The sequence below is a fragment of the Psammomys obesus genome, unplaced genomic scaffold (assembly GCF_907164565.1).
Source record: "Psammomys obesus unplaced genomic scaffold, mPsaObe1.curated_primary_1811, whole genome shotgun sequence".
In the NCBI taxonomy this organism is placed as follows: domain Eukaryota; kingdom Metazoa; phylum Chordata; class Mammalia; order Rodentia; family Muridae; genus Psammomys; species Psammomys obesus.
The window spans coordinates 3,678,066-3,705,772 of NW_026592710.1; the positions used below are offsets into that span (position 1 = coordinate 3,678,066).

The 27,707-nt window shown below is 56.3% G+C and overlaps 2 protein-coding genes across 5 annotated transcripts in view; both read right to left on the bottom strand.

The window, feature by feature from the left end:
* Positions 1–115: 115 nt before the first annotated feature.
* Positions 116–11,007, bottom strand: Gpr153 (G protein-coupled receptor 153). 3 transcript variants are annotated; one of them, XM_055615280.1, is made up of 6 exons: positions 10,984–11,007; positions 6,258–6,725; positions 5,478–5,907; positions 3,518–3,710; positions 2,936–3,120; positions 116–2,614 (listed from the first exon to the last, which is right to left on the bottom strand). In XM_055615280.1, the coding sequence occupies exons 2-6, from the start codon at positions 6,611–6,613 to the stop codon at positions 1,883–1,885; spliced, it is 1,896 nt and encodes a 631-aa protein (XP_055471255.1). In that variant the 5' UTR covers positions 6,614–6,725; positions 10,984–11,007; the 3' UTR covers positions 116–1,882. The 3 variants fall into 3 exon arrangements, with proteins under 3 accessions (XP_055471255.1, XP_055471256.1, XP_055471254.1); XM_055615281.1 differs by lacking the exon at positions 10,984–11,007 and adding an exon at positions 10,602–10,845 and having other exon boundaries at positions 116–2,545; XM_055615279.1 differs by lacking the exon at positions 10,984–11,007 and adding an exon at positions 10,602–10,845.
* Positions 11,008–13,161: 2,154 nt separating this feature from the next.
* Positions 13,162–27,707, bottom strand: part of Acot7 (acyl-CoA thioesterase 7) — an 88,805-nt gene continuing 74,259 nt past the window's right edge. For both annotated transcript variants that reach the window (XM_055615058.1, XM_055615057.1), the window contains exons 8-9: positions 22,230–22,414; positions 13,162–13,558 (exon numbers count right to left, since the gene is read on the bottom strand). In XM_055615058.1, coding sequence (XP_055471033.1) covers positions 13,460–13,558; positions 22,230–22,414 — 284 coding nt within the window. In that variant the 3' untranslated portion in view covers positions 13,162–13,459. The remainder of the gene's footprint in view (positions 13,559–22,229; positions 22,415–27,707) is intronic.

Consider the following 27,707-nt stretch of genomic DNA (forward strand, 5'->3'; position numbering starts at 1 on the left):
GGTCTATGGAGCCTCACTGGCCGAGGCTCCAGGCTCTAGGTGGAGAGAGATTTGGGGAGCAGCTGGCTGGCCCCTCGAAAACAGGCTTCTGTGAAAACAGCCTCAGAAGGCTCTGTGCAAACCATGTGGAAAGGTTTATTGAGTCCTGTACAGAAAAGAGATGCTGTTTTTGTTTTGTTTTGTTTTTTCAAAAAACAAATGAAAGACTACAAACGAATCCCTGACTGTGGGCTGGGCTGTGGAATGCAGATAGCTGGATCACCAGTAACCCCAGGGTCAAGGTCCTTACAGGTGTCAGCAAACAGGGAGGCTGAACAGGTGTGGGGAAGAGCCCCAGATGCCTAGTGTCCTCTGCCTGGGGGCTGCCCTTAAGGGTTTGTAAAAAGTAGGAGTGACTTAGGGGCGTATGTCCCCATTACAAGTATTGCCGTTGAATACAAAATAGAGTGAAAACCCAAGGTGATAAATTGACCCTTTAAGGTGGGTGAGGGAGACAGTGGCTAGCTGGTGGCCTCCCCCCACCCCCGCCCCCATAATGTCAGTCCCTGAAGGCACAGCAGCAAGCGGCCAGAGGCAGCTTCTCCCAAGTCCAAAGATGGACCAAAGTCCCCTGCTTCCCTGTTCTACAATGGTTTATCGTTCACTTAACCCACAGCCAGGGACTGCAGAGGCCCCCAAGGCCCAGGAGAGGGCCAGCCCTAACTGTCGGGAGAGGCAGAGGGGCCGGGCCTGGCCATGGAGAACAGGCCACAGGCTGACTCTGTGCTGGCCTTGAGACTATCACACAGGGCCTGCTGTGTGGCCCCACTAGCCCTCCAACCCTCAGCTCCCAGCCCCGAGAGGCTCTTCTGGGGATACCTATGTCCCTGGCACAGCCCAGACCCGGAAAGGGCTCTACCCAGGAGAGAGAGAGCAAAGCCCTTCTTTGCAGTGGTGGTGGTGTGCAGGACATCTTTTCCAGGGACTTTGCTTATGTGGGTAGGAGGCAAAGCTGGAGATGGACACCCAGACATGGAAGCCCTCTTCCGTTTGCTTTTTTCTCTACGCCAGGAACCCACAGCCGTCACAGCGGGGTCACAGGTGGCCGACAGTGGGAGGCAGGCAATACGGTGGAACCTCCAGCACGGGACACTAATGGGGTCCAGGTGGTCGTTACACCATGGCATTGTGCTTTAGCTAAAGTGGGGCGAGACTCCAAGAGGGCAAAGCTCACTGAGACCTGGGGGCCACTTGCTGAAGGCTGGCCCTAACAAAGGGCCTTGCACTACCTCTCATACCTGGTCCATTCGAGTGCCAGGGCACACAGACCAGGGGTGCTCTCAAACAGCCCTGAGAGATGTATCTGGTCGTCCGCTCATCGGAGATGGGGAAACTGAGGCAGGTCACAGGGAAGCCTACTCAACAGAACTCGTCTGGGCTCCCAAGATGCCCTGTGCTTACATGCTACACACACCCCCTCGAGGTGAGGCAGTCGCTGTGTGAAGAACGCGAATGCAGGCAGTGGCTTCCGGCTTAAGCTTCCCCCGCAAGGGATTTGTCCTTTGTCGTGGTGGTCTCGGGGTTTCCGACCGCCCAGTCAAGCCTCAGAAGGGCTGGTGGCAGTGTGCCAAACGAGCAGGCGCCACTCCCTACACAGGCAAAGCCTGCCCCTTCCTGGGGGACAGCCTGGCCGGCAGCAAGTCTCTGTCCCGAGCAGCCATCCAGGGTGGCCGTCGCCCCTCCGGGCGGTATCAGCAGGAAGGAACTGTAAGGGGGCGCACAGTCCACCACCCATTCACGCCGCGGGTGGGCGGCACTCGTCCGCGCGCCTAACACGCGGTGGCGTCTTTGGTGCTGTGCGTCTTCCTTCTGCGTGGCGTCTCCGGGGAGGACCTGGAGGGTCCTAGGACGCAGAGCCCAGCGAGTCCGAGTGCAGCGTGACGTAGCCCGAGGACTCGGAGGGCGAGCTCAGAAAGCTGCTGGTGCTGCCGCAGCCCGCCGCCTGCAGGCCGCCGGGCTCGCCCCACGACACGCTCAGGCCGGTCTGCAGCGTGCCCGCATGCGCGCGCGCGGCCCGGCGTCCGTGGCTGCGCTGCACACGGCCGCCAGGGGGCGTCGGGACCTCACCCGGCTCCGGGCCGTCGTGGGCAGCGGGGAAGGGCCGCGCTGGGGCGGGCACGCGACGCAGAGCCTGCGGCTCCCGCTCGAAGGCGGTCAGCCCGAAGGAGTCCGGCAGCAGCGAGACGGAGGCGGAGCGGGCGCCGGGCCCGGGGCGGCGACGCGGGCTGCCAGGAGGCGAGTCGTGGGTGTGACGCGGGCCACCGTCTAGGGACGAGGGCTGTAGGGACAGCAGGCTCTCGGCCGAGCGACGGCGCGGCCGGAACGGGGGCGCATCCTCGGCAAAAGCCAGCAGGCTCCCGCGCCGCCGGTCGGGCCCCGCGGGCAGCATTAGGTGTGCCAGGGCTGCCAAGTCCTCGCCAGAACTCCATCGTGGCAGGAAGGTGGGCAGCGGCACTGCCGCCCACACGTCGGCATCATCGTGGGAGAACCGCCGGGTGGGCGGGACCTGTGAGCATCCGGCCGGGCTGAAACAGGGCTGCCCTCCTGGAAACCCGCACTGATGCCTCCCCTTGCCCTGCAGAGCAGTGTGTGGGTCAGGGACCAGGGACCCCAGGTTTGAAGCTGTGAGATTTGGGGCAAGTGACAACCTCTCTGAACCTCAATTTGGTTGAAGCTTGGGTTGGTTGGCGAGAAGGCTCATGGGAAGGCTCACAGCACAGACATCAATAGACCCCGTTTCCAGGGCAAGGGGAACATGGGCCCGCCCTCATGGGTTGTGTTTTTGTGTGAGTGTGTGTGAGAGAGACAGACAGACAGACAGAGACAGAAAAAGACACGGAGATTGAGATTGCGGCCCACCAGACTCATGAGGCTCCTGTGCTCTGCGCCAACCTACCTGCAGATACTGCATCCGATCCTCCTGCAATGGCCGCAGAGGACAGAGCTGGGGTAAGCCCCCCTCCAGGGCAGACAGCTCATACTTGGCCATCCGGTCCAGAGCCAGGAAGTCACCTCCATAGCTGTAGTCAAGGGAGCGCTCCAACGCCAGGTCGGGGGAGAGGCTGCCATCTAGGCTGGTCTCTGCAGAACAGGATAGAAGCACAGGATACAGAAGGCTTCCTGGAAGGCTTCAAGGAGCCTCACAAGGGACTAGTTTTCAGAAAAGGGCGGGCAAGGGTTCTAAGTTCAAATCCCAGCCACTGCACACTTGGGAGGCTCACATACTGAGCTCACGTGAGGTTCAGGGTGGGAACTCCATGGGACTAAACACCCATGGGCTGACAGCTCCTGGCAGACGGCACAAGTCAGCCCGTGTTACCATCTTCGTGTTGCCACAGGGACTAGCTGGTGCTGGAGAACAGGGTCACCTGAGCACCCTGTGGTGGGGTATACCAAATTACCTACTTTCAGCTGACACCCCCCCCCCAAGTCCCCAGTGATCTCACCAGGCGCTGTCCTCTCTAGAGGCCACCCTTACCATTGTCTGAGTCCTCGTCGTTGGCCATCAGGGCCATGCACTTCTCCCAGACTGCCCTGAGGTCTGCCCGGTAGCGATCACAGGTCCAGAGGAACAGGGGCAGCAGCAGGGCCTGGGTCACGGAGCACCAGAGGACACAGAGCACCATCCAGGGTGCTGAGGCATCCGCCCTCAGGCTGCTGAAGCTCACCACCTGTGGGCACAGGGCTGGGCCTGACCCACAGGAACCCCCCAACCCTCCCCAGCCACACTGGCCCCGTCTGTATGGCAGAGCCCAAACAGTAAAGAAGGACTGGAAGGTGGTGGAGAGGCCCAGGCGAGGAAAGGGCCAGCTGAGTGTCCGGCTCAGCTGTGTGTGCCATTTCCACAGTGTTTGGGCAGCAGCCCAGCCGGTGCCCATGGCTAACATGCCATGAGTTACTGCCACTTGCTTCCAAAGGACAGAGTAGGAGAAACAGGCCTAGAGCCTGCACTTCTCTGTTACTGCCATATCTTTCTGGGCCAATAGCCTCCTGACCTTTACCCCTACATACAAGCTCAGAGCTCAGAGGAGACCCAGTAGTCAAAGGGTCCAACCAGGTGGCCTTTAGGGCCCTTCCCAGCGTCCCCTCGTCTGCTTGGAAAGTGTTTAATGATGCCACAACAGAGTAAAATGGGCGTGTTGTGCCTGTTCTGCAATCTGTGTGTGATCCTTGGGAGCTGCTGAGTCTCTCTGGGGCTCTGTTTCTTCATCTCTGAAATGGGCTAGCAACACACACACTACAGAAGGTGAGAATTCTTTTTTTTTTTTAAGATTTTTTTATAGACTCATCTTTAATTGTCTGTGTTTTGCCTGCATGCATGTCCATGTGCCATGTGCCTGCCTGTACAGATGGTCGTGAGCCACCATGTGGTCCTCTGCTACAATAGCCAGTGTTTTTAGCTACCGAGCCATCCTTCCAGCCCTAAGGTGGGCTGGAGAGATGGCTCAGAGGTTAAACCACATGGTGGCTCACAGCCATCCGTAGTGAGATCTGGTGCCCTCTTCTGGCATGCAGGCGCACATGCAGGCAGAACATTCTATAAATAATAAATACTTAAAGAAAAAGAGAATTCCTGACATTGTTTATTGCTCCACCCGTGGCACCCACTTCCCAGCTCTGAGAAAATGCTGGGGCGGACCCCTCCCTCCCTCTAAGGCCCTCTAAGTACTTCCTGCTTCTCAGGGCCCTTTCTTCAATCCTTCCATTGGCACCAGGACTAGGCTATCAGGCCCCACTGTAGATGAGTACACTAGGGTGGGAGGGTGCAGGGCTGCTGGGGGCAGGAGGGCAGGGTGAGCCCAGGACGCAGCCCAAGAGGTTCTCGACTCTGAAGCTGCCCATGATCCCCGCACCTCTCTGGGGCTGTGTCCTGAGGTGACCCCAGGGACGCAGCCTTCCTGCCTGTGTGGGTAGGCTGGCTCTGGCCTGGGCTCTTGTCTCTCCAGACCTTCTCTGGCAGGAGCTGTTTACTGGGACCAGACTTCAGCCTCGTCCCCGGTGACCAGAAGTGTCCACTGTCCACTCCACTGCACTGTGGGTTGCAAGGCCTTCTAATGAGCCTTTAATTCGACCTTCACAGGTTAGGGACCTGCCCTATACCGATCCAGTGTCCCCTACCTACCTGACACATCCTGGGACCTGGGCAGGGGAAGGCAGTGGCACTGCTTATCAGAGAGAGGCCTTAGGTGAGGGGAGGAAGGGCCTTTGCAGTGTGACAAAAGGGTCCTAGCTGACAAGGGTTCAAGTCTCATCACATCCACCCTGACTCTGGGAGAGTCATGAATCTCTCTGAACTCTGCTTTCCAAATCTGTTAAATGGGAGTGATAATTCAAAGCTCGGAAGTCAGGCCTGAGGTTTCGGCCACCTGACGCCCAGTCCCCAGGCTGTCCTAGCGGCCACCTCCCTGACGGGCTCCCCACCCGTCGACCTCACCCACCAGCACAGGGAAGCCCATGAGGCAGTCGTAGATGACCACGATGGTGGCCACCAGGCCCGTGATCTGCAGTGAGGTTTTGGCGGGCTCTGAGCCGTCAATGGAGGAGCGACGCTTGCCCTGTGCATCCTCCACCACGATGGTGGGCACGGTGAAGGCGCGGCGGTCGGCCCGGCGCCCGACCTGTGTGGCCAGCGTCTGGAAGAGGGCAATGGCCGTGCAGACCACACCCATGGCCACGCTGCCTCCCACCAGCAGCAAGAAGCAGACGCCGAAGCCCAGGCCGATCTCAGCCACGATGAAGCGGCAGCCATGGGTGTAGAAACGCTCGCTCGTGTCATGCCAGCCGACGGCAGGGAGGGCTGACAGGATGAAGGACACCATCCAGATGCCCATCACTGTGTGCACCGCCTGCTTCTTGGCGTTGCTCAGCCTGGCACAGGGCAGGGCAGGATAGAGAACCCTGGCGTTACTCACAGGCCTCTGAGGGACCACGGAGGGCCCTGACCACCCCTCCCCCACTGGCCCTGTAGTCTCCACCCAGCCAACAGGACGGGGCCTTGTTCCTCACTCAAGAGCCTTTCATGCACCTGTCCCTCGCACTTCTGTGCTGAGTGGCACGCCGACCCGCAGGCCCCCAGACTATGCCAGCCTGACTCAACCTTCTCGCCCGTCCTGGCAGCGCACAACTGTGCAGGAGCCCTGGTATACCCAGACGCACCAGGCACGTCTCTGCATCAAGCACAGGCCCTCCCTAAGGACGCCAGGCTGCCCCGAGCTCACCGGTAGTTGACTGGCCATCGGACCATCCACATGCGGTGGTAGGAGATGGAGGTGACAGAGAAGCAGGTGGCCAGTGTGAGCGTGTAGAAGGTAGACACGAAGACCTTACAGAGGCCCTCGTTCCACTCATAGTCAGGACGCTGCCTCCGCAGCTGCACTACGGCGTACGTGGCAATGGGCACCGCCACGTTGAGCATGTGGGTGGCTGCCAGTGTGCAAAGCAGGAACTCCAGAGGCTTCCACTTCTTCTGCTTGGCGCCCACACTGAGGATGCCCCAGGCGTTGGCCAGCAGCGACACGCCTCCGCATGCCAGCCAGCCTACAGCACTGCCAGGCAGCCGGCGCTCCTCACTCATGGTGCAGCCTGGAGCTGGGGAGTGGCCGCGGCATCCTCCTCAGAACCAGGCCTCCTTGCAGGGCAGCAGCCCTCACATGTGGGGGCCCGGTGACGCCAGGGACCACGAGCAGCTGCAGAGGAAGCAGTGGGTGCTCGGTGAGAACCACCGTGATGACAGCGCCGGAGTCCTAGGGTGGGAGACGCAGGAAGAGTCCCCGTGTGCATTCCCCCTGAGCCCAGGTTACAGCAGGCAGTTGTCTTGGGAGAATCCCATTTCTCACTGGTCAGGAGACCCAAGGAATGGTATACAGGGGTGCCAAGTACATGCACCTGTCCTCATTTCTACTCACTCCTGTCTACACACTCCTGATCAAGGCGTAGAGTTGAGATTCCTTTTTAAAATTCTCTTTACCATTTATTTTATGTAGGTATGTGTTCATATGGGTGCAGGTATCTTTGGAGTCCAGAAGAGGGAGTAAGATCCCCTGGAACTGGAGTTACAGACAGTTGTGAGCCACTTGGTGAGGCTGCCAGGAACTGAACCCAGGTCCTCTGGAAGAGCAGCAGGTGTTCTTAAGTGCTGAGCATCTCTCCAGCCTAGAATCTGAGCTTTCTTCCAAGCCACCTGTTCACTTATAGTCTTGGGCCAGGCTGGGCCCAAATGGACGCTCTTTGGATTTATTTATTTTATATCATATTTATGAGTGTCTTGCTTGTATACCACATGTGTTCCAGGACAGGAGAGGGTGTTCGGTCCCCTGGAACTGGAGTTACAGATGGCTGTGAGCCAGCCTGTGGATGCTGGGAACTGAACCTGGGTCCTTTGCAAGAACAGAAAAGTGCTTTTAACCACTAGCCATCCCTCCATCCGCAGTCTGAGTTTTTAAGGGACGGGGTCTCACTATGCAACCCTGGCTAGCCTGGAACTTGTATGTAAACCAGGACAAATCTGAACTTGCAGGGATCCTCCTGAGTCTGAATCCTGAGTGTCAGGTTTACAAGCATGTGCCACCATGTGTGCCTTGCTCACTCGAGACAGCCCAAGGCTGGTCTTGAACCCCTGATCCTCCGTAGCCTCTGGAGTGCTGGGAATTCAGGTGACTCAGGTGGACCCTCGCCATGCATGTCCTGGTCGCCTAGCCAGCCTTCTCACCATCATGTGTTCCAAAATCCCCACACTGACAGGCCAGCCACTTTGACCTTCATCTATCCCAGCCCCCGCTCCATACCTCCCTTTGCCTTCTCTGGTCCCCCAAGTGACCTGCGACACAGAAATGAACTGGCCACCACTCTCACACCCCTCCCCAGGAGTAGGTACACAGGCTCTCACAGTGGGCCTCTTGGAAGGGCCTGGCACAGCCAGGGACAGTGACCAGAGCTGCTGCCCCCTGGCTGTAGGGCAGTGGCAAGGCGCTCGTGCGGGGAAGTTATGCTGCTTCTGTGGGAAGCTGAGTGGACGGCCATTTCTAAAGCCCAGGGCCCAGGCAGTGCACGCTGGGCGCCAGGAGGCAGCAGTGAGCACCCCGTTCTGGGCCTGGCTCTCCCCCACAGGATGCTATGGACTAGTGTCAGCCTGGAGATACCCGAGACCCTGACTGCAGAGGAACGGCCAGTCCCCTTCAGATGGGAGTGAGCTCACAGGGTCCTGGGCAGGGGGTTGGACACTAGGGGAGGCGCCTGCCCTGCTAGCAGGCTGAGTGGCCATTCCTCCCGCCCCTCCCTCTTCCGGTCTGTCAGGTCTCCCAGGCTCCCCACCTGGAGCAGGCAGCATGGGAGGGGCCCCTTGCTGAGAGAAGACTACCTGCAACCCTCTTAGCTGCGCCACCCAGAGCCCAGCACACACCCAGCCCCTGCCCCTCCCCGGTGCCTCCAGCTGGGGCAGATGGGGAGCTGCAGCAGCCCCAGCCAAGCCTCCCAGCTCTCTGGCAGGAAAACGGAGCCTCGCTTCTGGCCCTGTCTATCAGTCCTCCTCTTTAAAAATTAAAAATTGTTCTGAGACAAGGTTACTCTGTGTACCCTTGGCTGTACTGGAGCTCACTACGTAGCCTGCCTGCCTCTGTCTCCCCAGGGCTGGGATTAAAGGTATGCGCCACTACGCCCAGCCCTTGTCTATACGGTTCTTCAGTATCCTGTGGATTCCTCTGGTTCACTTTGGTGTGCCTGCCCCAGGCCTGCTCAGACCCTAACCCCGAAGAGGGCTCTGCTGTGGACACAGTGTCCTTTAATACCCTCTTGGGCGGAAGTCTGCTGCAGGCAGAGCAATTTCTGCCCAAATATCTATTAGGTCACTGCTTGAGGAAAACAGTGGGAGCCTGTCCGGGTACACCCGTCACCACACCTTCTGGGTCTGGCCAGCCTTCTCGGCTGCAGACTGGAGGTCACAAGGTGAAGAAGAAAGAATGCTATGGACTTGACTCAGGAAGCTGGAGTCCAGCCCCAGCCGCCTGCGCCTTTCCTGACACCCCGCACCTCGTTTTCTAATTCTAAGATCAGACACGAAGTGCCTTTCTTGACAAGAGTTGGTGTGCTCTGCCAGGCAAGGTGCTCGGAGCGGAGCCAGATCCACACTCGGCGGACAGCACTTCCTAGGTTAAAGGGTTTGCATGGAATAGAGCCAAGCCTGGGATCCTTACCCAGGTTTCAGTTGGGTGGGGTGCCAGTGGGTAAGGGAGGGAGGCACACGTCTCCCGGTGTGTTGTAATGGGAAGTACTGCTGCCATCTCCATTAGAGAGAGGCATTTCGGTGGAGGCAGAAAGATTAAATCTCCTGCCAACATCTTTATGTACCCAAGCCAAAATTCAAACTTCACTCATCAAACACCAAAGTCTTGGTCTCTCAAACCCTTCTAAAGTATTCCAAACAAGGTCTGTCTGAGCTGTCCATCCCTGCAGGATAGAGCCTAACTTTGGCAACAAGGTGGCCTCCAAGCTGAGGGCGGCTAAGAAGAAAGTACCAGGGCAGGCCATGCTGGGGCCCAGCAATCCTGGAGGCTGTATTCTGGGAAGGGAAGAATGTTCTGCAGTGTTGGCGGGGGTGGGGTGGGGTGTGGATATCAGATCTGCTGATACCCACAGATCTGGAGCAGCAGTCACTGGGGCCGGACCCCATTGGGTTCCACCGGGATTTGGCTGCTCTAGCCAGCAAGCTCCAGTATGGGATTCCAAGCACCTCAACATTTCCAGGAGGATGCTTCCCACCTCCATATTAGGAATCCCACAACTCGCCCTCCCCAAGGCAGGGCACAAGACAGGTAGGGCAATCTAAAGACCCACCCAGGCCTTGAAGCCTCCCCCCTCCCCAGGGTCTACGGGCAGGGCCGGGTCGTGACGTCACGACCCTGGGCCAATGAGGTTGCACAGCCCCAGGGCTGTATTGCGCAACAAAGAGAACCCAGAACTTGAAAGGATTCCCCGGGCTCCGGCTGCGCCCACCAGTCTCCGAGGAGCCTACGCTGCGTGATTTCGCCTACAGGCTGGCCTCTGGTGTGCGAAAAGGTCTCCAAAGGCCTGTTGGACGGCGGCCCAGGGCACAACCCTTGACACCCCATTTATAGGTCTCGATCTCCCGGGGCTCGGTTCGTTCCTTTACCCGCACCTAAAAGGCACACCCCTGCCGGCCTGGCCCTTGTGGGTCTTCCAGTTCCCAGCCCCAAGGGTGCGTCCAAAGAACGGCCTGGGGAGCCAGCTTAAGGGTGGGACTGTGCCTCAACCCATACCCTCAGTTTGCGCTGGGCATGGGGCCCTGAGACCCACAAAGTAGCCACTCGTGCCCCTGCGAGCCACCCAGGACTGCGCTGCCAGGCCTAGGAGCAGAGAGCCGAGGGAGAGGCGGCTCGGAGAAGTTACCCTGAAGGTCCCCAAGTTGGTGATGAAGGGGCGTTCCGGCCCTAAAGGCTGCCCACGGCCACTCCGACGGACCCCGCATCCCACCAGGTGCTCGTAGCACCTCCTAGTCCTCCCACCCGGATTTTCCCTTCGGTACCCTGGGCCGGGGCGGTGGCGCTCACCCGGCATTTGGGCGCCAGAGGCTCCGGCTCGCTGCTCCCGCCTCCGGCTCCGGCTGCGATTCCCGCGCCCCGGCACTGAGCGCCCGCTGCCAGGGGCCGCGGGGCTGGCTGGCGGCGGAGCGGCCCGCGGACCCGGGCATCCTGGCTGTGGAGGCTGCGATGGCCAGAGCGCTGTGCTGCGCTCGGCCCTGCCGCCCTGCCGCCCTCCCTCCCTGGGCGCCGCCTCCGCTGCGGCCGCGCTCGGCTCCCGCCGCTTGGCTGGCTGCGCTCGGGCGGCCGGGGGCGGGGGGCGGCCCAGGGCGCATGCCTCTGCCGGGGCCTCCGCGCCGCCCCCTGGCCGTGCCCCGCCTTCCCGGCCGCGTCCTACTGGCCCCCCACTCACCGCAGCCACGTAGCCCCAGCAGCCGCAGTGAAGCCCCTTGGAGCAAGCGACGGGACCCGCCCACGCCGGGCCCTTCGGGTCTGGGTCACTCGGGCCTCCGCCTCTAACCTGCTTGGAGTTGGGGGCGGGGCTCGCAAGCCAGAGAAAAAGGAGCTTAACGTGTGGGGAGAGGACAGGACAGGGGATATGGGGAGTCAGGGAAGGAAGCCACGTCAGAGGTTAGCACCCTTGAGGACGTGGGATAGATAGGAAGCTCGCGCCGGAGGTCTTAGCGGCTTCTAGGAATCAAATAGTTGCTGGGTCAGGAATCAGAGTAGCAGGAGGCAGGGTTGGGCCGTCCAAAGGTTCCGATTTCCTCTCCCAGCGCCTTGCGCTTCGGGGGAAGTGTGTGCACCTCGGGGCTGCAGGGTGACTGGTTCTCCCCGTGGAGAGAACCAGCCGTGTACCCTCTGAGGCTCTGATCAACCAAGGGAACTGATAGAAACCCAGATCCTGGCTCTCCTCGCCTCCGGGAGGCCACCTTCTGCTAACATTTCTACTGGGCACAGGTTTGGCACCACTACCCCCCTCCCTGCGCCTACGCGGAGCAGAGAGAAGCCCTTCAGACCTCCCTGGTCAGAAAGAGTGGAGGGGACATCCTAGACCCCACCCAGCAGACACAGTGGCAGTCTTCTAGGCCACTGAGGGTTGTGTGGCACCTAGAAGCGAACTCTTCCTTGCAAACCAAGAGCTGCCTGGTCTTCTTCAGGCTCCCCTCACTTTGTAGCTCGCCTTCTGTATGTACTCCACGGGCCAGACTTCTTAATAAAGGGTTCTCCACACCAAGATGGCAGGCCCTGGATACAGTGTGTGCCTTCCCACACTTCCCAGGGTTTCTGGGGTGGTCAGGGATCTCAAGAGAGCCCCTTGTGGACAGGCCAGTGCCCATCCAGGCAGCCCTGGTTACAGATTGCCAGCAGAGGGCAGTTGTAATCACGTGTGCCTCGGGGAGCCCGGGCCCAGATCCTGCTTAGGAGGCAATGGCTGGGTCTGGGTGCACAAGTCTTGGCAGTTTGTCTTTCTGCTGGCCTCGTCACTGCATCAAGGGTGCCTTGTGGACCTCTAGGTTGTTAAGGGGCCTGGGGCACAGGGAGAGTTGATGGGGTTGCATGTGGGAGAGCTGGTCCCTCTCCTACTTCCAGGCAGGAAGTGATCCCGTCTTCTGGGACCCAGGCCGAGACAGATTCCAAAGCCGAGGCTCTTGGCGGGTGTTTCCGCACATCTGGAGCTGGGTTCTTCCTCCTGGGGCCTCAGGGAACTGTGTGATCAGCTGCAGCTGTTGGCAGGAGAGTTTGCCTTCTCTATTCAGTGGGACAGATGCTTGAGCTTTAGGGACAAACTGGGCGCCACCTCTGGCTGGTGGGCAGGGGGTGGAGTCCTGGCCCTGGAGAGGCCTTGATGGCTTTTTCGTGCTCCACCCTCCTACCCAAGGCAGCTGGGCCAAGGACACGCAAAAGTACATCCCAATGTCTGCAACCCCCACACCCTGCCGCAAACACAGCATGGGTGCATGCGCACTTAGCACACCCACACAGTAAAGGACACTCCGCTCCACACCCGGATACACACAGCACTGGATGCTCGTGCACTTAGCACACCCATACAGTAAAGGACACTCCGCTCCACACCCGGACACACAGCACTGGATGCTCGCGCACTTAGCCCACACAAACAGTAAAGGACACACTCCACTCTACGCCCCTACCTGCAGGTACACAGCTACACCCCGGCCCATCAAAACACGGCCTCCCCAGAGCCCCTGCCTGAACAGCGAGGCATCTTCCGGCAGGCCCCCTCCCAGCTAGCGTGGCATCTGGACCTCTGGGAGCTCAGAGCAGACAGTGGAGACTCTCTCCACACATGGCCTGCTTAGAGCTCAGTCATGGAGAGGGACAGGGAGCCTTGTGAGGGAAGGGCACGCAAGGCTCAGAGGCAGCATTCCATGAAAGCCACAGGGGCAGTGAGTCCCAGGACTCACGAGGGTGCAAGGTCCCAAGCACACCTCTCACTTTCCAGAGCTGGTGCTGGGAGTGCTGGGGCCTGGGAGAAGGCAGTGAGTTCAGAGGAATGGAGGGCTGAGGTGACGCCCAGCGAGAAAACAGACCTCCCCCCCCACCACAGACAAACGATCACCCAGGCTTCAAGGGTCCAGCCAGACAGCAGCTTTATTAGTGGTGCTGGCTTCTTCACAGATCATTCAGTGTGCTCTGGTGTCCTTGGTGGCCTTTGGGACAACACTGGGGAGCAGTTACTGGAGGGATATAAATAAAGCTTTGGTGCACAGTCAGGAACGGGGCCTAGGTAACACTGCCACACAACACTTCACATAACACCAGCTCTCAGTGGAAATTGGGGTTTTAGCCAAGGGGGTAACTTCTAAGTGACTGCACACGGGGCTATTGCCACAACTGTGCTGACAGGGACAGGAGGAAGACACCTAGGGCTGAGGCTCTGCGTGGCCCTGTCGCTTGGCCTTCATCTGCAGATAGCGGCCTTTGCCTTCTTCAAAGCGCTTCTTTTCATCCTCCGTCTCGGGCTGTGGCACACAAAAGAGGACACATTAGAGGCACTGGAGAGCTCACGGGGGTCCCTGGAGGGAGCTAAGGGTCTCTGCCAAGGGGCGCAAGGAGCCAGACACTGGTCTCTTACCACATCTTCCACAGCATGTGGAGTCCCAAGCCCAGACTCACTCTGGTGATGGACTGTGGGGTTAGAAAGTCTGTGTGTGGGGCCAATCGTCATGAAGGAAAAGAAGGATTGCCCTGCTCCAGGGAACAACTGTCCAAAGGGAAGGCAGGGACGCTACATGGACTGCCGCCTTGAGAAAGGCCTCTGAGGCCTTACATTAGGAGCAACAGCACCACTCACTGTGGAGGGACCCTACCACCTTGCCCTGGGCTGGGAGACCCTCAGCAGCAGCATGGGATGAGCAACTTAAGCAGCTGGGGCCACAGCGTCAGTGGGCAGGACCAACGGAGCAGAGGGATTTAGCTGCAGGCTGGGTTTGCTGGTCCTGATGGACCATTTTAAGGAGTGGCCGGCTTTGCTGTGAACCCCTGGGCAGATGACATGGCAGCAAGCAATTGGGTGGTCACTTTTGAGGTCCCACCTGCCCTAAAGTTCCATCTGGCACTACCCTGGCCAAGGAGCCGGATTTAATGATCTGTGCTAATTCTACTGGGATGCCATTTCATTGTGACATTATGAGGGTATCCAAAAGCCAATGAAATGGGGCAGATGCCCTTCATCCAGGATGACACAAAGTCCTAGCAGCTATTTTTAGGCCTACACGCTTTACAGACAAGCGATATATTGGCAAAGGATAACCACCAGCCAGAGGACTTAATGTCAAGTCACACCAAATATTTCCTTCCTCCAGCCTTCCCCAAAATTGCTCCTTAAATGTCACCAGGTATAAACTGTCCAGGCTGTGCCAGCTAGGAGCCAATGAGACAAAAGATATTTAAAGACAATGGCATGCTTCCTGAAGGGTTTCTGGTTACTGTATGCACAGTCTTAGGTGCATACGTGGAAAGAAAAAGAATTTTTTTTAAAGATTTATTGATATGAGTGCTCTATTTGCATGTGTGTCTGCATGAGAAAAGAGGGAATCAATCAGATCCCAGTATAGAAGGCTGTATGCCACCATGTGGCTGCTGGGAATTCAACTCAGGACCACTGGAAGAGCAGCTCTTAACCATTGAGCCATCTCTCCAGTCCCTTTTGTTGTTATTTTTTCGATACAGGGTTTCTCTGTGTAGCCCTGGCTCTTGTGGAACTCACTCTGTAGACCAGGATGGCCTTGAACTCAGAGATCTGCATGCCTTTGCCTTCCTAGTGCTGGGATTAAAGGCTTGAGGCACCACTGCCCAGCCATATAAAAGTTTATTTAGAATTATCCTACACAGGGGAGAACATTCCTCCCAAAAGACAGAGGGGCCAAATAAAAACTGCAAAGCAACTAACTTGGTTAAGTGCTGCTTCTCTGGCAGCCAGGGCCCACTAAGTGATCTCCCTCAGAAAACAACACACACTGACACCAAGATCTGAAATCTCAAAGCAAAATCAATCTGCTTAACCTGGTGGAACAGGCTTTTGCACACTGGTTTGTTCCAGGTCAGTCAGGTGGCTGCTGGTACCATGCTTTCTGCTGACCAGCCTCGCTCATCTGGCTGGCTTCCCAGCCCAGGGGATGCTTGCTCTGACACTTAGAAGCCAGCTGCTCTATGGTGTTAGACTATGTTATGGGTGTTCTGAGTTACTGTCAACCTCTGAGCTCTAGGAGGCTGGGGTCCCTGGTGACTTTGCCACAAGGGAGAAGCTGCCTGAGTGAGGAAGAGACGGGCCTGGGGACAGGAACTCTGCAGGGTGAGGGACACTGATTCCTAGTGTGCACTGGACAGAGCAGCCACAGCACATGGCCTAGTGCTCTGCACAGGAGCTCTACACTCCTCAGGAGGCAGGCGATCTCCAGCGAGGATGGTGACCCCACAGAGGGACAGTGCTTCAACCCAAGGGGCAGCAGGGAATTCAGAAGGACTCTAGGCTTGCTCTCATAGGACAGACCTTCCCATTCACCAGAGACCCTTAGGTTTGCTGTCTTACTGTATGCCTGCTACTAAACCCTTGCTTGACTAGCAGGCAGCTACAGTGCAGGCGTCTAGGTGGAGGCTCTGCCACTTGCCTGCTGTGTCACTTTGGGCAAATTTCTCATCTCCTAGAGAGGTGCTTCTGCTAGCGTGCTACAGAAGCTGCTGTCCCAGTGTGTAAGGGTCTCCAAGGCAGGCTCCTCTTCTCATCCCTACTCTGCGTTAACCCCAATGCATGAGCATCAGTCCTCACAGAATAACAGGGTGGAAGGATTTCATTTTGTAGGAGTCCAGAGGGCCTAAAGGTGCTGAGAGTTGGAGTTCCATAAGAACATGTGGACTCAGTCACTCCTGAGCTCTAGCCTGCCTGTGTCTGCCCTCTGTGCCCCATTGTCCCAGGAGCCAGGGTCCATTTTGGGGGTACTCTGGTCATCTGCACCTGGGGGAGAGGCTGGTTTTTCTAGACCGCACGTTCCTCCCAGTTGGATTAACTACAGGAAAAGTCGAATGCACACAGAAGTGCTGCCTGAGATCAGCCTGACTCTCATCCCATTGGCTTCCCCCACTGGCAGCCCTCTGGCTGTTCTGGGTGCCTGTGAAGGATGGGGGCTCTCTGGCTATAGCTGAGAGGCCTCCAGAGGCCTTCTAGCCCCAGGTCCAACTTTTCCTCACCAGAGTCATGAGGGACCCCCAGGTTCCTAGAGCCCAGAGGAAGATAAGTAACTCACAGCATCTATAGCTGTAGCCAATATAATAGGCTACAGTAATCAGCAAGTGGGCCATATATGGCCAGCAGGACCCTAGTTCACCTCAACACTGAATTCTGGGTACTCCACACCTCCACAGAGGCAGTAACATGACATCACAACATACAGGAAAAGCCAGACCCTAGGCCATCACCCTTAACACTCCCCAAGTATGGGAGGAGCCTTCCTTTTAGACAATGAAGTTTGGGAGGGATGGTGGCGTGTGTGTATATATGTGTGGGAGGGGGGAGTCAGGGCAGGGACACAGGAGGTAAACCAGGTGCTCATGCCCTCACAGTTCAGCAGCTCCAGAATGTGTGTCTCATTGGTAGAAGTATACGATGTCTGTCTCACCGGGCACCGATGGTAGGACCCAAGGAGGGCATGGACCAAAGTGTAGAAATCTGTAGCGGTCAGCTCAGGGCGGAGGGCAGAGCTGGGGCCTGGCACTGGGCCTTGAGGCTGCCCTGATGTGTCTCTGATGTTTAATATCTGCAGTGACCTCATCACCAGGATCTGCCCTCAGCCAAAATGAACGCTGCCTGGTGATGGATGTGTGGGAGGGTGGCCAGGAGAACGTGGCCAAGCTTTGCCGGAGCCCATGAGGACTTGCCAGCTGACGGCCTCATCGCTTTCTCCCTAGGGACTGTCAAAGCACTCAGGATCTTGTGCTCAGGGACGGGAATCCAAGCAGCCCAAGGAGCCAAGTTCTGCCTCACTGCCATCCCGAGATGGCAAAGGCCTCCCTCCCATGGAGGTCTCACCAGATCAGAAGTGGTCAAAGCCGCCAGCTGAAAGTAACAGCAGAGGCAGGCAGGCAGAACCAGTCTCCTGGGGAACAAGGCTGCTGGCTCAGAGGACCTGGTGGGCTTTCTTGCCCAGTGACTGACAGAGCCGCCATGTCCCTGCTGAGTCTGGAGCTGACAGAATGAGACAGATGGTTCCCTGTACACAGCCTTCACCATGGCACAGCTGCCACTTCCTGCAGCCTGACCCCCTCTGTGGGCAAAGTAAATAAACACATACGGTGCCGGCTGTGCCATTTCTGAAGGAGCTAGGGAGGAGGAGAGAAGGCAAAAGCTTTTCCATGGGAGACCTAAGGCTGTCAGCAGGAGGAAAGGAGCTGGTGGCCACAGGGCCACAGCAACTCTCGGCTGCTAGGCGACCTACCTGCAGCCACAAGCTATGCCAAAGAGAAAAGGTGAAGTAAAGGGGACTGTGTCAAATTGGGATGTGGTGGGGATGGAAGGCACCTGCCTAGTGGGAAGGATGGAGAGGGCGTCAGGGCAGGAGCCTGGGTCCACTGATACATGCACTATTGCTAGGCTCCCTCAACATGAAGTAGCTGGGTTCCCTAGCATATGTGTGGCCTGGCATGTGTCTGTCACAAGTGTCCATAGGCATGAGTATCTGTGGAGACATCTACCTGTGTTTACAAATGATCTGAGCTCACATGCTCTCCTGGGGCTGGAGGATGCTCCCACTGCTTGGGAGGAGAGTCAAATGGCCTGGCTGGCGGTCATCTAAGTTAGCTGGGCACTAAGGGAAGCCTGTCTACTCAGAGGAACACAGGGCCAAAGGTGATGTTGCACAGCCATAGGTTAAAGGTACGCTGCCTTCTGGATGCTCAGAGCTCCAGGCGGCACTGAGTGCCTCCCCCTGGCTGGCAGCTCCGGGCCTCAGTCCGCATCTTCTCCTCCCTCCTCCATACGTCCTGCCAAGTGCCGTCTTCTGGGCCTGCTTCCACCAGAGGGAAGCCACAGGCTTCCTGAGCCTCATGCTGCAAGCCAAGAGTTTTCCACCCTGCATCTGCTGTGCTTCAGGAACACACTTGGAATACAGCACAGGAGATGAGAGGCTGAGCCCTACACGGCATAATCAATAGCATGTCCTTTTTGTAATTAGTGAGTGCCTGGTAAAAGGAAGCTTCCAGGGGTAAGGAAACACCTTCCTCTAGCCCGGGGGGCACAAGCCTTCATTAGGAAGCCACACAGTGCACTCCCTCCCATGTTCCACAAAAGGGGTCGCAGGACACTCACAAAACCAATGAAAATTCTGCTTAATGGGGTCTATGGGGAAACAGTGTATGGAAGGCCATCAGGCCAGGCACTGAGGCTCAGCACAGAAACCACTGTCCCATAGTGGGAAGGAAGGTAAGAGCAGCATAGTGCAGCTCTGCCTGAGAACCTGACCAGCAGGGTCAGGCCTGGCACTGACCAGGGCCAAATCAACAGGTCTGATTGAAAGCAGCCTCTCCTGGCCTGACGGCACTGAAGTCCTGCACAGCTGGACTGGTCAGTTCTTCCCTGTGACCACCTAGGGTCTCTGGGCAGAGCTCACCATGGAGAGCCATGGTGATTATCAATACCCTCACCAGGGAAGGGGCTCCTCTTACCTGCAGAGATGGGCTCACACCTACCATGTACTGTCCCCACATGGCTGAGAAACTCTGTATAAAGGCCACCAGGAGACTACAGGCAGAGCAGGGATCGGATTGGCTGTGCTGAAGGGGAGTCAGCCCATGAGGGCCTCTCCCACAGCACAGGTTTATTAGTCTCTCCGAGCACCCATGTTAGTGGTATACACGGCAGCAAAGATAACGAGGTCCCTGGTCACGTGACGCACCCCCTGGCTAGCTGACAGAGACTGGTGGTTACCTCTGTGCCCACGGTGCAGGTGTGCCCACTAAGGCTGGGAGGTAAACTGGCAAAATGAGTCACAACTGGGTGTCTACACTGAGCCCAGGAGAGACAGATGAGAGAGAAACTGTTTCAGCCTCTGGAAAATCACAGAGGCCATGGGATTAAACATCTACTGGGGTCTGGTACCAGCTGGCGCAGCGCGGTCACCTGGGAAAGGCAAGATGGCTCTCTGATCATGTGGGGCTGATGGTGCAGGCACGACAAAGCCGCTGGTTCTTTTCCGTCCCACTGCAGACACCTGTCCCAGAGCTGAGGCCAGCACCCCCAGGGCCAAATCAGCAGGTCTGATTGAAAGCAGCCTCTCCTGGCCTGGCGGCGCTGAAGTCCTGCCCTGCCTCATGGTCTTCCTGTCAGGATGAAGATGGTGTCTTCTAACTCCAGATGTGCCACACGTGAGGACATGTTTCTGTGGCCTTAACTATCTGCTCCTCCCACTCCTCAGAACACTCCTTTCACCTTTCCCAGGGGCCAGGAATGGCTCTGGCATCGTGCCAGCCTCAGTGTCACCCTTTTTTTAAAGCAGGCAGTAGCCCTGCTGAGGTCAGTTGTGAAAAACCATCAGATGGTGAGCACGTGGGCTCCAGCTGGTGTCATCTTTGAAAGTGGACTGCCTTGGAAGAAAGGCTCATGCTGAGTATGCCCTAGGAAGGATGCCGTGTATAGACCTCCCTTGCTCTCTGCTTTCCATCTGCTGTGAGAGAAGCAGCTCTACACTACCATGCCCTCCGTGACATGACGCTCTCCTTCCTGAGGCCTGCAGTGACAGAGCCAAGGTACCATGGACTGAAGCATCTAAAATCAGAAGCATCTCCCCAAACAGGACGGAGCAACTGTTTTCCTCGGGCACTCTGTCATCATAGTGACAGCAGGGATACAGCAGGTTGTTAGCAAACGTGGCCCTCACTACTGCCCCAGGGTTTGAGCTGCTGCACTGGGCGATGCGCTGTAGAATTTCGAAGATAAAAAGTGCATTTATTGATCCTTGGTTGTGCAACTCTGGCTATGAGCAAGCCTCACTCTGGGAAGGACAGAAAGTTGGCCACAGTCCTGATTTCTTCTTTGCCCCCATTTTGACCTGAAACGCATGTTCTCATTGCCTGGGGCTACTGACTAAAGCAGGATCTGGCCCTGCCTGTCATTCGTTAGGTATACACAGCCAGGCATGGCAGTCACCATGGGCTGGAAGATTCGGTGATGGGGAAGCCAGCTCTTTGGAGTTGGATCCAGATTTTCTGAGAACATATAAAGCTGCTTTGTGGGCCCCTGGGTATTCTCTGGTTAGAGTGGATCTTGTTGGGACCCTTGGGGTATAGCATTCTAAATGAGGCAAGTTCTGCCCACACAAGGGGCCAGAGAGATCCTCAGCCCAACATTGACTCCATATGGTTCTCACCTTCCTCAAAGCACTTCCCTTAGCCAAAAAGGTAAACACACACACACACACACACACACACAAGATACTGGGTCCCCATGGAGCCACAGGTCCTGAACCACAGGAGGCTGCTCTGCTGGAAGCCTTCCTGCTGGACACTATCCTCAGCTATCTAGCCAGAAGCCTGTGGCTCACTCCCACTCCAACGTCAAAGGGCACTGCCACAGGGAGGATGTGTGGCAGAAAGGGTAGGCCATGCTTCCTGCACAGGCTGGCCAGTGCTAACAGTCAGCCTGGACATGGCAGCAGCTGCAGGGACCCTGGCACACAAGCCCTCCTCACATCAGGAAACACCTCCACAGAAGCAAATGAGGCTGCATTCCGTGTCAGCAGGGCCCTGGGGAGGGAGCTAAAAATAGACAAGAGCTTGAAGATGGTTGGCAGTGGGGGTGGGGGACAGGCGGGAGCAGGAGGGGCGGCGTGCACCCTGCGTAGCTGTGTGCAGTACACGTGTGGCCCAGCACCTGTACCTGCCTGGTTCGTACATGCCCAAGCCCAGCAGAAACGGTCTCTAGAAAGTCTTCCCTGCCGACTGCTCTTGCCCTCCTCAGTGGGCAAGCGCTGAAGTGAAGAGCCAAGCGGCATCTTCAACAAGGGCAAAGGAAAAGCCTGGACCCACAGGGCACCATCAAGAGCAGATTCTCTAACTTGGTAGGTGTCTGTCTTGTACCCGGTGGCAGGAATGGTATTTGTGTCCGCCCACCCTGGCCTCAGTGTTGGGAGCCCAAAAGAAAGTGCTGTGGGGTCACTCAACCGGGTTCTGTGCTGGGAAGGAGGGCTCACGGTCTCAGGAAGGAGGTGTGCGGTCACAGCAGCACCAGCCCTCTCTACTTCTAGATCTGGCGGGCCCATTAGACAGAGCCTTGTCAACATGCATACCTTCCACCCCACCCTGGAGCTGCCCTCATCTTGTGCCCACTGGAGAAGTCCTGAAGACCCCAACCCCTCAGCAGTATAGAAAGACCTTGGTCCTAGCCCTGGTTTTTTGTTTTATTTATTTTTAAATCAACGCTTGTCTCTGTTCCTGTGTGTCCCTGCCCTTGACAACCTCCTGAGACAGCCCCTCCCTGCTGCCCACTGCCAGGCCTCTGGCTGAAGCCTTCCTCATGGAGGATCTTACTTAAAGTTGTGGCTGCTGTCCAGCACTCTCCAGTCTCCCCACTTCCTAAGACCACACTACAAAGTGGGCCATCCCCCACGCCCCTGCATAAGGCCCAGCGACATAGAACTGATACTTGCTTTTCATCAGGTGAGACAAAAGGCCACCGTCACATTGGGAGGGCCCACAGCCCACCCCCTAGTCCTCCTAATCCGAGTCCTCCTAGGTCCTCAGTTCTCTTCCCCTACCCCCTAGTCTTCTTACCCCCCCAGTCCTCCCAACCCTTGGTCCTCCTACCCCTCAGTCCTCCTACCCCTCAGCGCTGCTACCCCCAGTCTTCCTATCCCTCAGTCCTACTAGGTCCCTGAGCTAGAGGACACAAGGCTCGAGGTGCTTCTGAGCCCTCACTCTAGCACATGAACACAATGCCAGGCACTCTAGGAGCCACAAGGAGCCAACAATGATGATGAGATCAGAGAGGTCTGACCTGACTGCCCACCCTACAGCCTGCAGCTTATAAGGTACCCCTTCTGGAGACTTGACTAGACCTGAGCACAACCCATGATCAGAGGCCAGGAAGGCAGCCAGGCCTGGGCCTTGCCCTGTTCAGGTCAGGATGGAACTCCCAAGGACACTCACCACAAGCTGAGGCACAGGCAGTGGCTTGCCCTCCTGGTTCAGGGACACATAGGTGAAGAAGGCACTGGCAGCCCGGTAGCGCTTCTGTGAGTTGTCCACCACAGGGTCAGCGTCCACCAGGACCTCAATTTCCATGGACTTATTGCTCGTGAAGGTCATGCGTCCAGAGATGGTGATGACACAGCCTGCAGATACATGGAGCCACTGCATTAGCGGACGCCAGCTTGGTCTCTACCCATGGGGCACCACGTGGGCAGGGCAGGCCGGAGAGCCCATGTTACTGAGGACAGTTAAGACACTGGGTTAGGGAACACAGGCGGCAGCAGCTACGAGGACATTGAGACAACAAACTATTAGTGTGTGCCATTATTAGTCAGTGTGAGTCATCTCTCTCCGGAGCGGACAGTCATTGCTATCCCAGCAGTTCTGGCCCACTAGGTCCAGCCCCACTGACACAGGTAGGTCAGCCAGGCTCTGGTGAGCTTGCTCAGGCCTGCCTCAGGTGAAGGACAAACCTGCCACCTTCCCTGTCCTCGAGGGCAGGGTGGTGCGCACTGGGCACACAGCTGCCCAACTGCGATGTTCTAAGCACCACAGGAGAATATTCCAGAGGCTTACATTATTTTTTTATATTTATTTATTTTGTTGTTGTTGTTTATGAGTGCTCTATCTGTATGTACACCTGCATGGCAGAAGAGGGCATCAGATCTCATTATAGATGGTTGTGGGCCACCATGTAGTTGCTGGGAATTGAACTCAGGACCTCTGGAAGAGCAGCCAGTGCTCTTAACCTCTGAGCCATCTCTCCAGCCCAACCGAGGCTTACACTCTTTACATTGGATCAGCACAGCATGTTGACTGTCTGGCTTGCTCCAGGACTCTATGGGTCTTAAACACGGGCTGTTTCATCCTCTGAGCTATTTGATAGCATGCCAGGGTTCTACTGACTGAGGCTCACCTTTGACCACCACTAACGTGGTGTCATGTGACCAGACCTTACTCCACAGTCACTGTCCCTATAAATGCCCAGAGTGGCCCCTCTCAACTGTACCATACTTGGTTCACAGTACTTCAGCCTAGTACTTCACATACTGGTACTTGGGCACATGGTGCTTCAGCCTAGCTTCTGCTTCTGGTCTTGATGTCTCTCTTCGGGCAGTACCCCTCTTCTACACACAGCCTCCACTGCCTGGCTTTACCTCTCTCGAGCTGTGGCAGTTTCTGGTCTCAGAGAGCTCACTTCAGCTCTTATGAATGGACACAAGGGAGCCATTCAGGAAACCATGAAAGGGAGGGCAGCAGATCCCGGGCTGAGCCTAGTGCTTGCCCACAGCCATCATTCCTACCTATGATGTGATTGGCCATGGCCGTGTTGGCCTGTGCGAGAGTGCGCACACGCGCGCGCGCACACATGAGCACGAGTAGAGCTTTGGGTAGAGCTGGCTTCTGGATGCTGTCACTTTTGACTGATGTGTGAGCATCATCACAATCGTTCGTCCATCTCTAAGCATGGTCTTCTCCTGGGCCAGCCCGTGGGTCACAGTCCACTCAGTAGGGACTGGTGCAGGTTGCAAAGACCTACAACACATATCTAGCATTCTAGCTTCAAGACGGGCCCTGCAGGGCACATGAGACAGCCAGAGAAAGAGACAATAATAAAGGCAGCAGGGCTATTCTGTGAAGAAGTACCAGAAAGTTCCATTCCACATTCAGCTTCATACTTACACAGGATGCTTCAGCGCAGGACATGGCCATTTCTGGGAGGGAAGGAAGGAGCCAGGTGGTCAGCAACAGGTGGCCTAGTACCAGCTGTGATGCTGTCGCAAGCATCTGCCAGTGGTGAGCACACCCTGTGCCACATCCTGGGGCTGTCACCAGCTCATTAGAAACTTAAGACTAGTCACCCAGGCCTTGCAGTGCCTCTGCCCTCTCCTCAACGTCCACTGAGAGCTGGGCTGCAAGGCAAGCAGGAAAGAAGAAACCAGCAACGACCAGGCTCATACAAGGGGCCACTGTGTGAAGGGCCTCCTTCCAGACACTGCTGTGAGGCGCGATTTCCAGCTTCTCCAAACACACTGTCAATTCGAGGGTAAAAAGGAAACACGCCCTTCTGTTGTCACCCATCTCCTACCATGTGCCATAGCAAAATCCTGGCTGCTCCTGGCTTAATGTCTGAGTCAGAAATGGCTGGCTCTGAGAACTGGACCAGGGGACACAAAGCAGCTGGCCGGTCTGGAGAGCCAGGGACACCATGCAACACACCCTGAATCTGTGCCTTTTCACTTCCAAGAGAGAGCTGCATCACAAAGCTGCTCACACACAAGCCTCAGGGAGCATTCTGATAGACGCAGGAATCCCCCATCTGAGAAAAAGGATCAAATTGAAAGCCCATGTTGAAAGCCAAATCCCCAACTCCAGTGACAGGAAGCACAGAGCACCCAGAGGCCCTGCAGTGTCAAGGCCTGCCTGGAGAACCAGGTCCTAAAAAGTGGTCTAAACCTTTACATGTTCCTGCCCTGGCCCCGACTTCCACACTCCTACAATGGCAGCCTGGTTTGCCCTTTGTGTCCCTTCTCCAGGGCTACTGCCGTGAACAGTCATGTTCTTCCATGCACTCCTTCCAAATAGTCTTCATGTTCCGTAGCAGATCTGCCCAATGTCTTCCAGCCTGGAAAGGCCAGGGGCAAAGGAGGGCCCCCAGTATGTGGTGGGTAAAGACATAGACCCACAAGGGCTGTAGAGGGGCTAAAACATGGGCAGTGGACTATAGGGACCTAGCACCCTGCCGGCTCCCAGAGCCCAGGGGAGCCCTAGACCCTGGCATTATCCTGGCATGAACACTGGGCAGGTCTGAACTGAGTGACTCAGAAGATGGCACTGGCCTCTGTCAAAAACACTACTAGCCAATGCTTCTTTCCACTTTCTTCCTCAACTCAAAGGTCATCCTTTGAATGGCTGACCTGGAATCTCTCAACCCCTCACCCACCTGACTTTCCCCAGGAGGATGCAGACATTTCTTCCCTTTCCACCATTCCACAAGCACTCAGAATGTCCAGGCACATAGAGAAGGGGTGAATGAGGACTGGGACAGTCTGGGTTCACAGTGACCCTCGTAGCTAAGGATAGGTGTTGGCACACTTCTTTGCAAAGAGGCCCCAACACCCAGACTGTGGGAGGATGGCGCTACAAGGAAGAAGTGTCTGAGACATTATCTGGGGACACGATGAAGCAAGTGAAGGAGCAGGTCAGCCCAGTGCCACATCAGGGTGAGCAGTGCTGTGTCCACAGCTCCTGCAGCTCTGCTCCCTAGGGCGGTGGCCTGGTGGGTCAGCACACAGCTAACGCCAGCATATGGCACCTGGCCATCCATGTTCAAAGTTACAGGTACCTGGGGTCGAGAAGGCTGGATGATGAAGTATTCCGCATCTACACTGCCCTGGACCACAGCTGCTCAGGGCTCTGGCATCTCAGATGGCCAGTCTCCTCTTTTTTTCCTCCTGTCCCCATTCTTTCTTCTTTAGACAAGATTTCACTACATAGCACAGGCTGCCTTGAACTTGGATGTTTCTTCCTCAGCCCCACAACCCCAGGCTTTCTGGAATGGCCTCCTTGTGTGGACTAAGATACACTGGGACTATAAGCACATCCCTTTAAAGCCCAGGTTTAAGTTTCATTTTAATCAATTCTAAATTGTCATGTGTAAACTGGGACTATTTTGTGGGCAGTACAGCAGCTGTTAAAGACAAAACCAAGGGGCTGGAGAGATGGTGTAGCAGTTCGGAGCTCCTGTTGCTCTCGCAGAGAACCTGGACTAAATTCCATGCACCTACTTGGTGGCTAACCATCACCCATATCTCCAGTTCCAGTCCACAAATACCAGGTACACACATGACATACATCCAAACATGTAGGCAAAACATGTATACATACACAATGAACCTTCAGAAAAAGGATTTTTGGTATTGCTTTTTGTTTGTTTTGCTTTTCTTTTTGTTCTTTAGACAGGGCTTCTCTGGGTAGCCCTGGCTGTCCTGGAACTCACTATGTGAACCAGGCTAGCCTTAAACTCACAGAGATCTGCCTGCCTCTGGCACCCACTGCTGGGAGTAAGGATGTGTGCCACCACTACCTGACATTTGTTTTTGTTTTTAAACAAAGGCAATAGAAGGGAATGTAGGGAGCTGCTGGAGGCAGAACTCAACTATCCACTGGACACTCTCTGGACTCGGCAGGACCCTACAAAAAGGTTGAGAGGGGGCAACAGAGCAGTGTCTTTCTTAGGCTAAATCCCCGCTGCACCCCCTCAGAAGACAGAAGTTCCCACTCAAATGTGAGAAGCAACTGTAGTCACAGCACATCCAAAGCAAACATCAAAGGTAGATGCTGCTGCATTTGACCTGTGGAGATTATACGTTCCCTCTCCCCTGCAGCTGATGTTCTGGGCCCTGGATGCCTGGATGTCCTCTCAGGGGTCACCAAGAAACACCTGAGCCCCAGTGGCTGTGGGCAGCTCAACCTCTCATGCTCAAGTTTCCAGATTGAAACATTGAGATAAGAGGCTGGAGAGCCTGATAGGAAGGCTCTCAGGACGCAGCTGGCACTGAAGTCAGCAACGTCCAAAGCAAATGTATCAAGTGGCTGAGTTGTGAAGCCACAGATAGCCCACTTGGACAGCATGCCCCATGAGGCTTGCAGCCGCCCCAGCCGATTTCCCGGCAGACGGCAACACTCCCCAGGCTGCAGCAGCTAGATTACGGCAGTATGCCATGCATTTAGAAAAGAAAACAAAGCTGGTACCAAGCCTGAGAGGCTGGCAAGCACTCCAAAGTTTGTGAACAGTTCAGTGTTTTGTGTGCCAGAAGTGTCTCAAGAAAGCACAGAGCAGCAAATTCATGCTGATGTGACATCTGCAGCCTCTCGGAGTGTCCCTGCTTCCTAGTCTGGGAGACTAGTTATTCACAGAAAACTGCACTTTTGGTTTTCCTAACTAGTACCTCCAAAACCCAACCAGTTTCTCTAAAGAAACCAGTTTCTCTAAAGAATGTAATGTCTCATTGAGGAGGAAAATGGAGAGAGTGACCTGTGGGATACATTACGTCATGTGATTGAGGTTCCTGCTTGTAATTGTTGTCTACTTCTGCCCCCCTACCATGCTGTGTGCTGTCCAGGATCCTCCTCACACTCTGCCGGGGCATAGCAGGTCCTCTAAGAGTGGCCACAGGCCTGGCACAGCTCACAGCTCCCACTGTCCCCAGTATCCCTGGTACTGACGTGGAGATCCTGAGATGTTCTTGTCGGGCCAAGAGAGCTGAAGGAGCTAGACCCTGCCCTCCCCACTTCTTATCAGGCAAGGGGTCAACCACACAGGGCTGGACACAACCTAATGTGTGCATGAAGTCACTGGAGAGTTTAACTTAACCAACACCTGTAGTGTGAATGAGTGTAGCCTGCCTCAGTGTACCAGGATGCCAGGCTAAC

What these genes read in the sequence shown, in the direction of transcription:
- Gpr153 (XM_055615280.1), bottom strand. Translation starts at nt 6,613, where the DNA reads ATGAGTGAGGAGCGCCGGCTGCCTGGCAGTGCTGTAGGCTGGCTGGCA. An exon ending in CGATGGCCAGTCAACTACCG is followed by an intron (nt 5,908 to 6,257) that starts GTGAGCTCGGGG and finishes GCCCTGTGCCAG; the next exon opens with GCTGAGCAACGCCAAGAAGC. An exon ending in CGACGAGGACTCAGACAATG is followed by an intron (nt 3,121 to 3,517) that starts GTAAGGGTGGCC and finishes CCTGTTCTGCAG; the next exon opens with AGACCAGCCTAGATGGCAGC.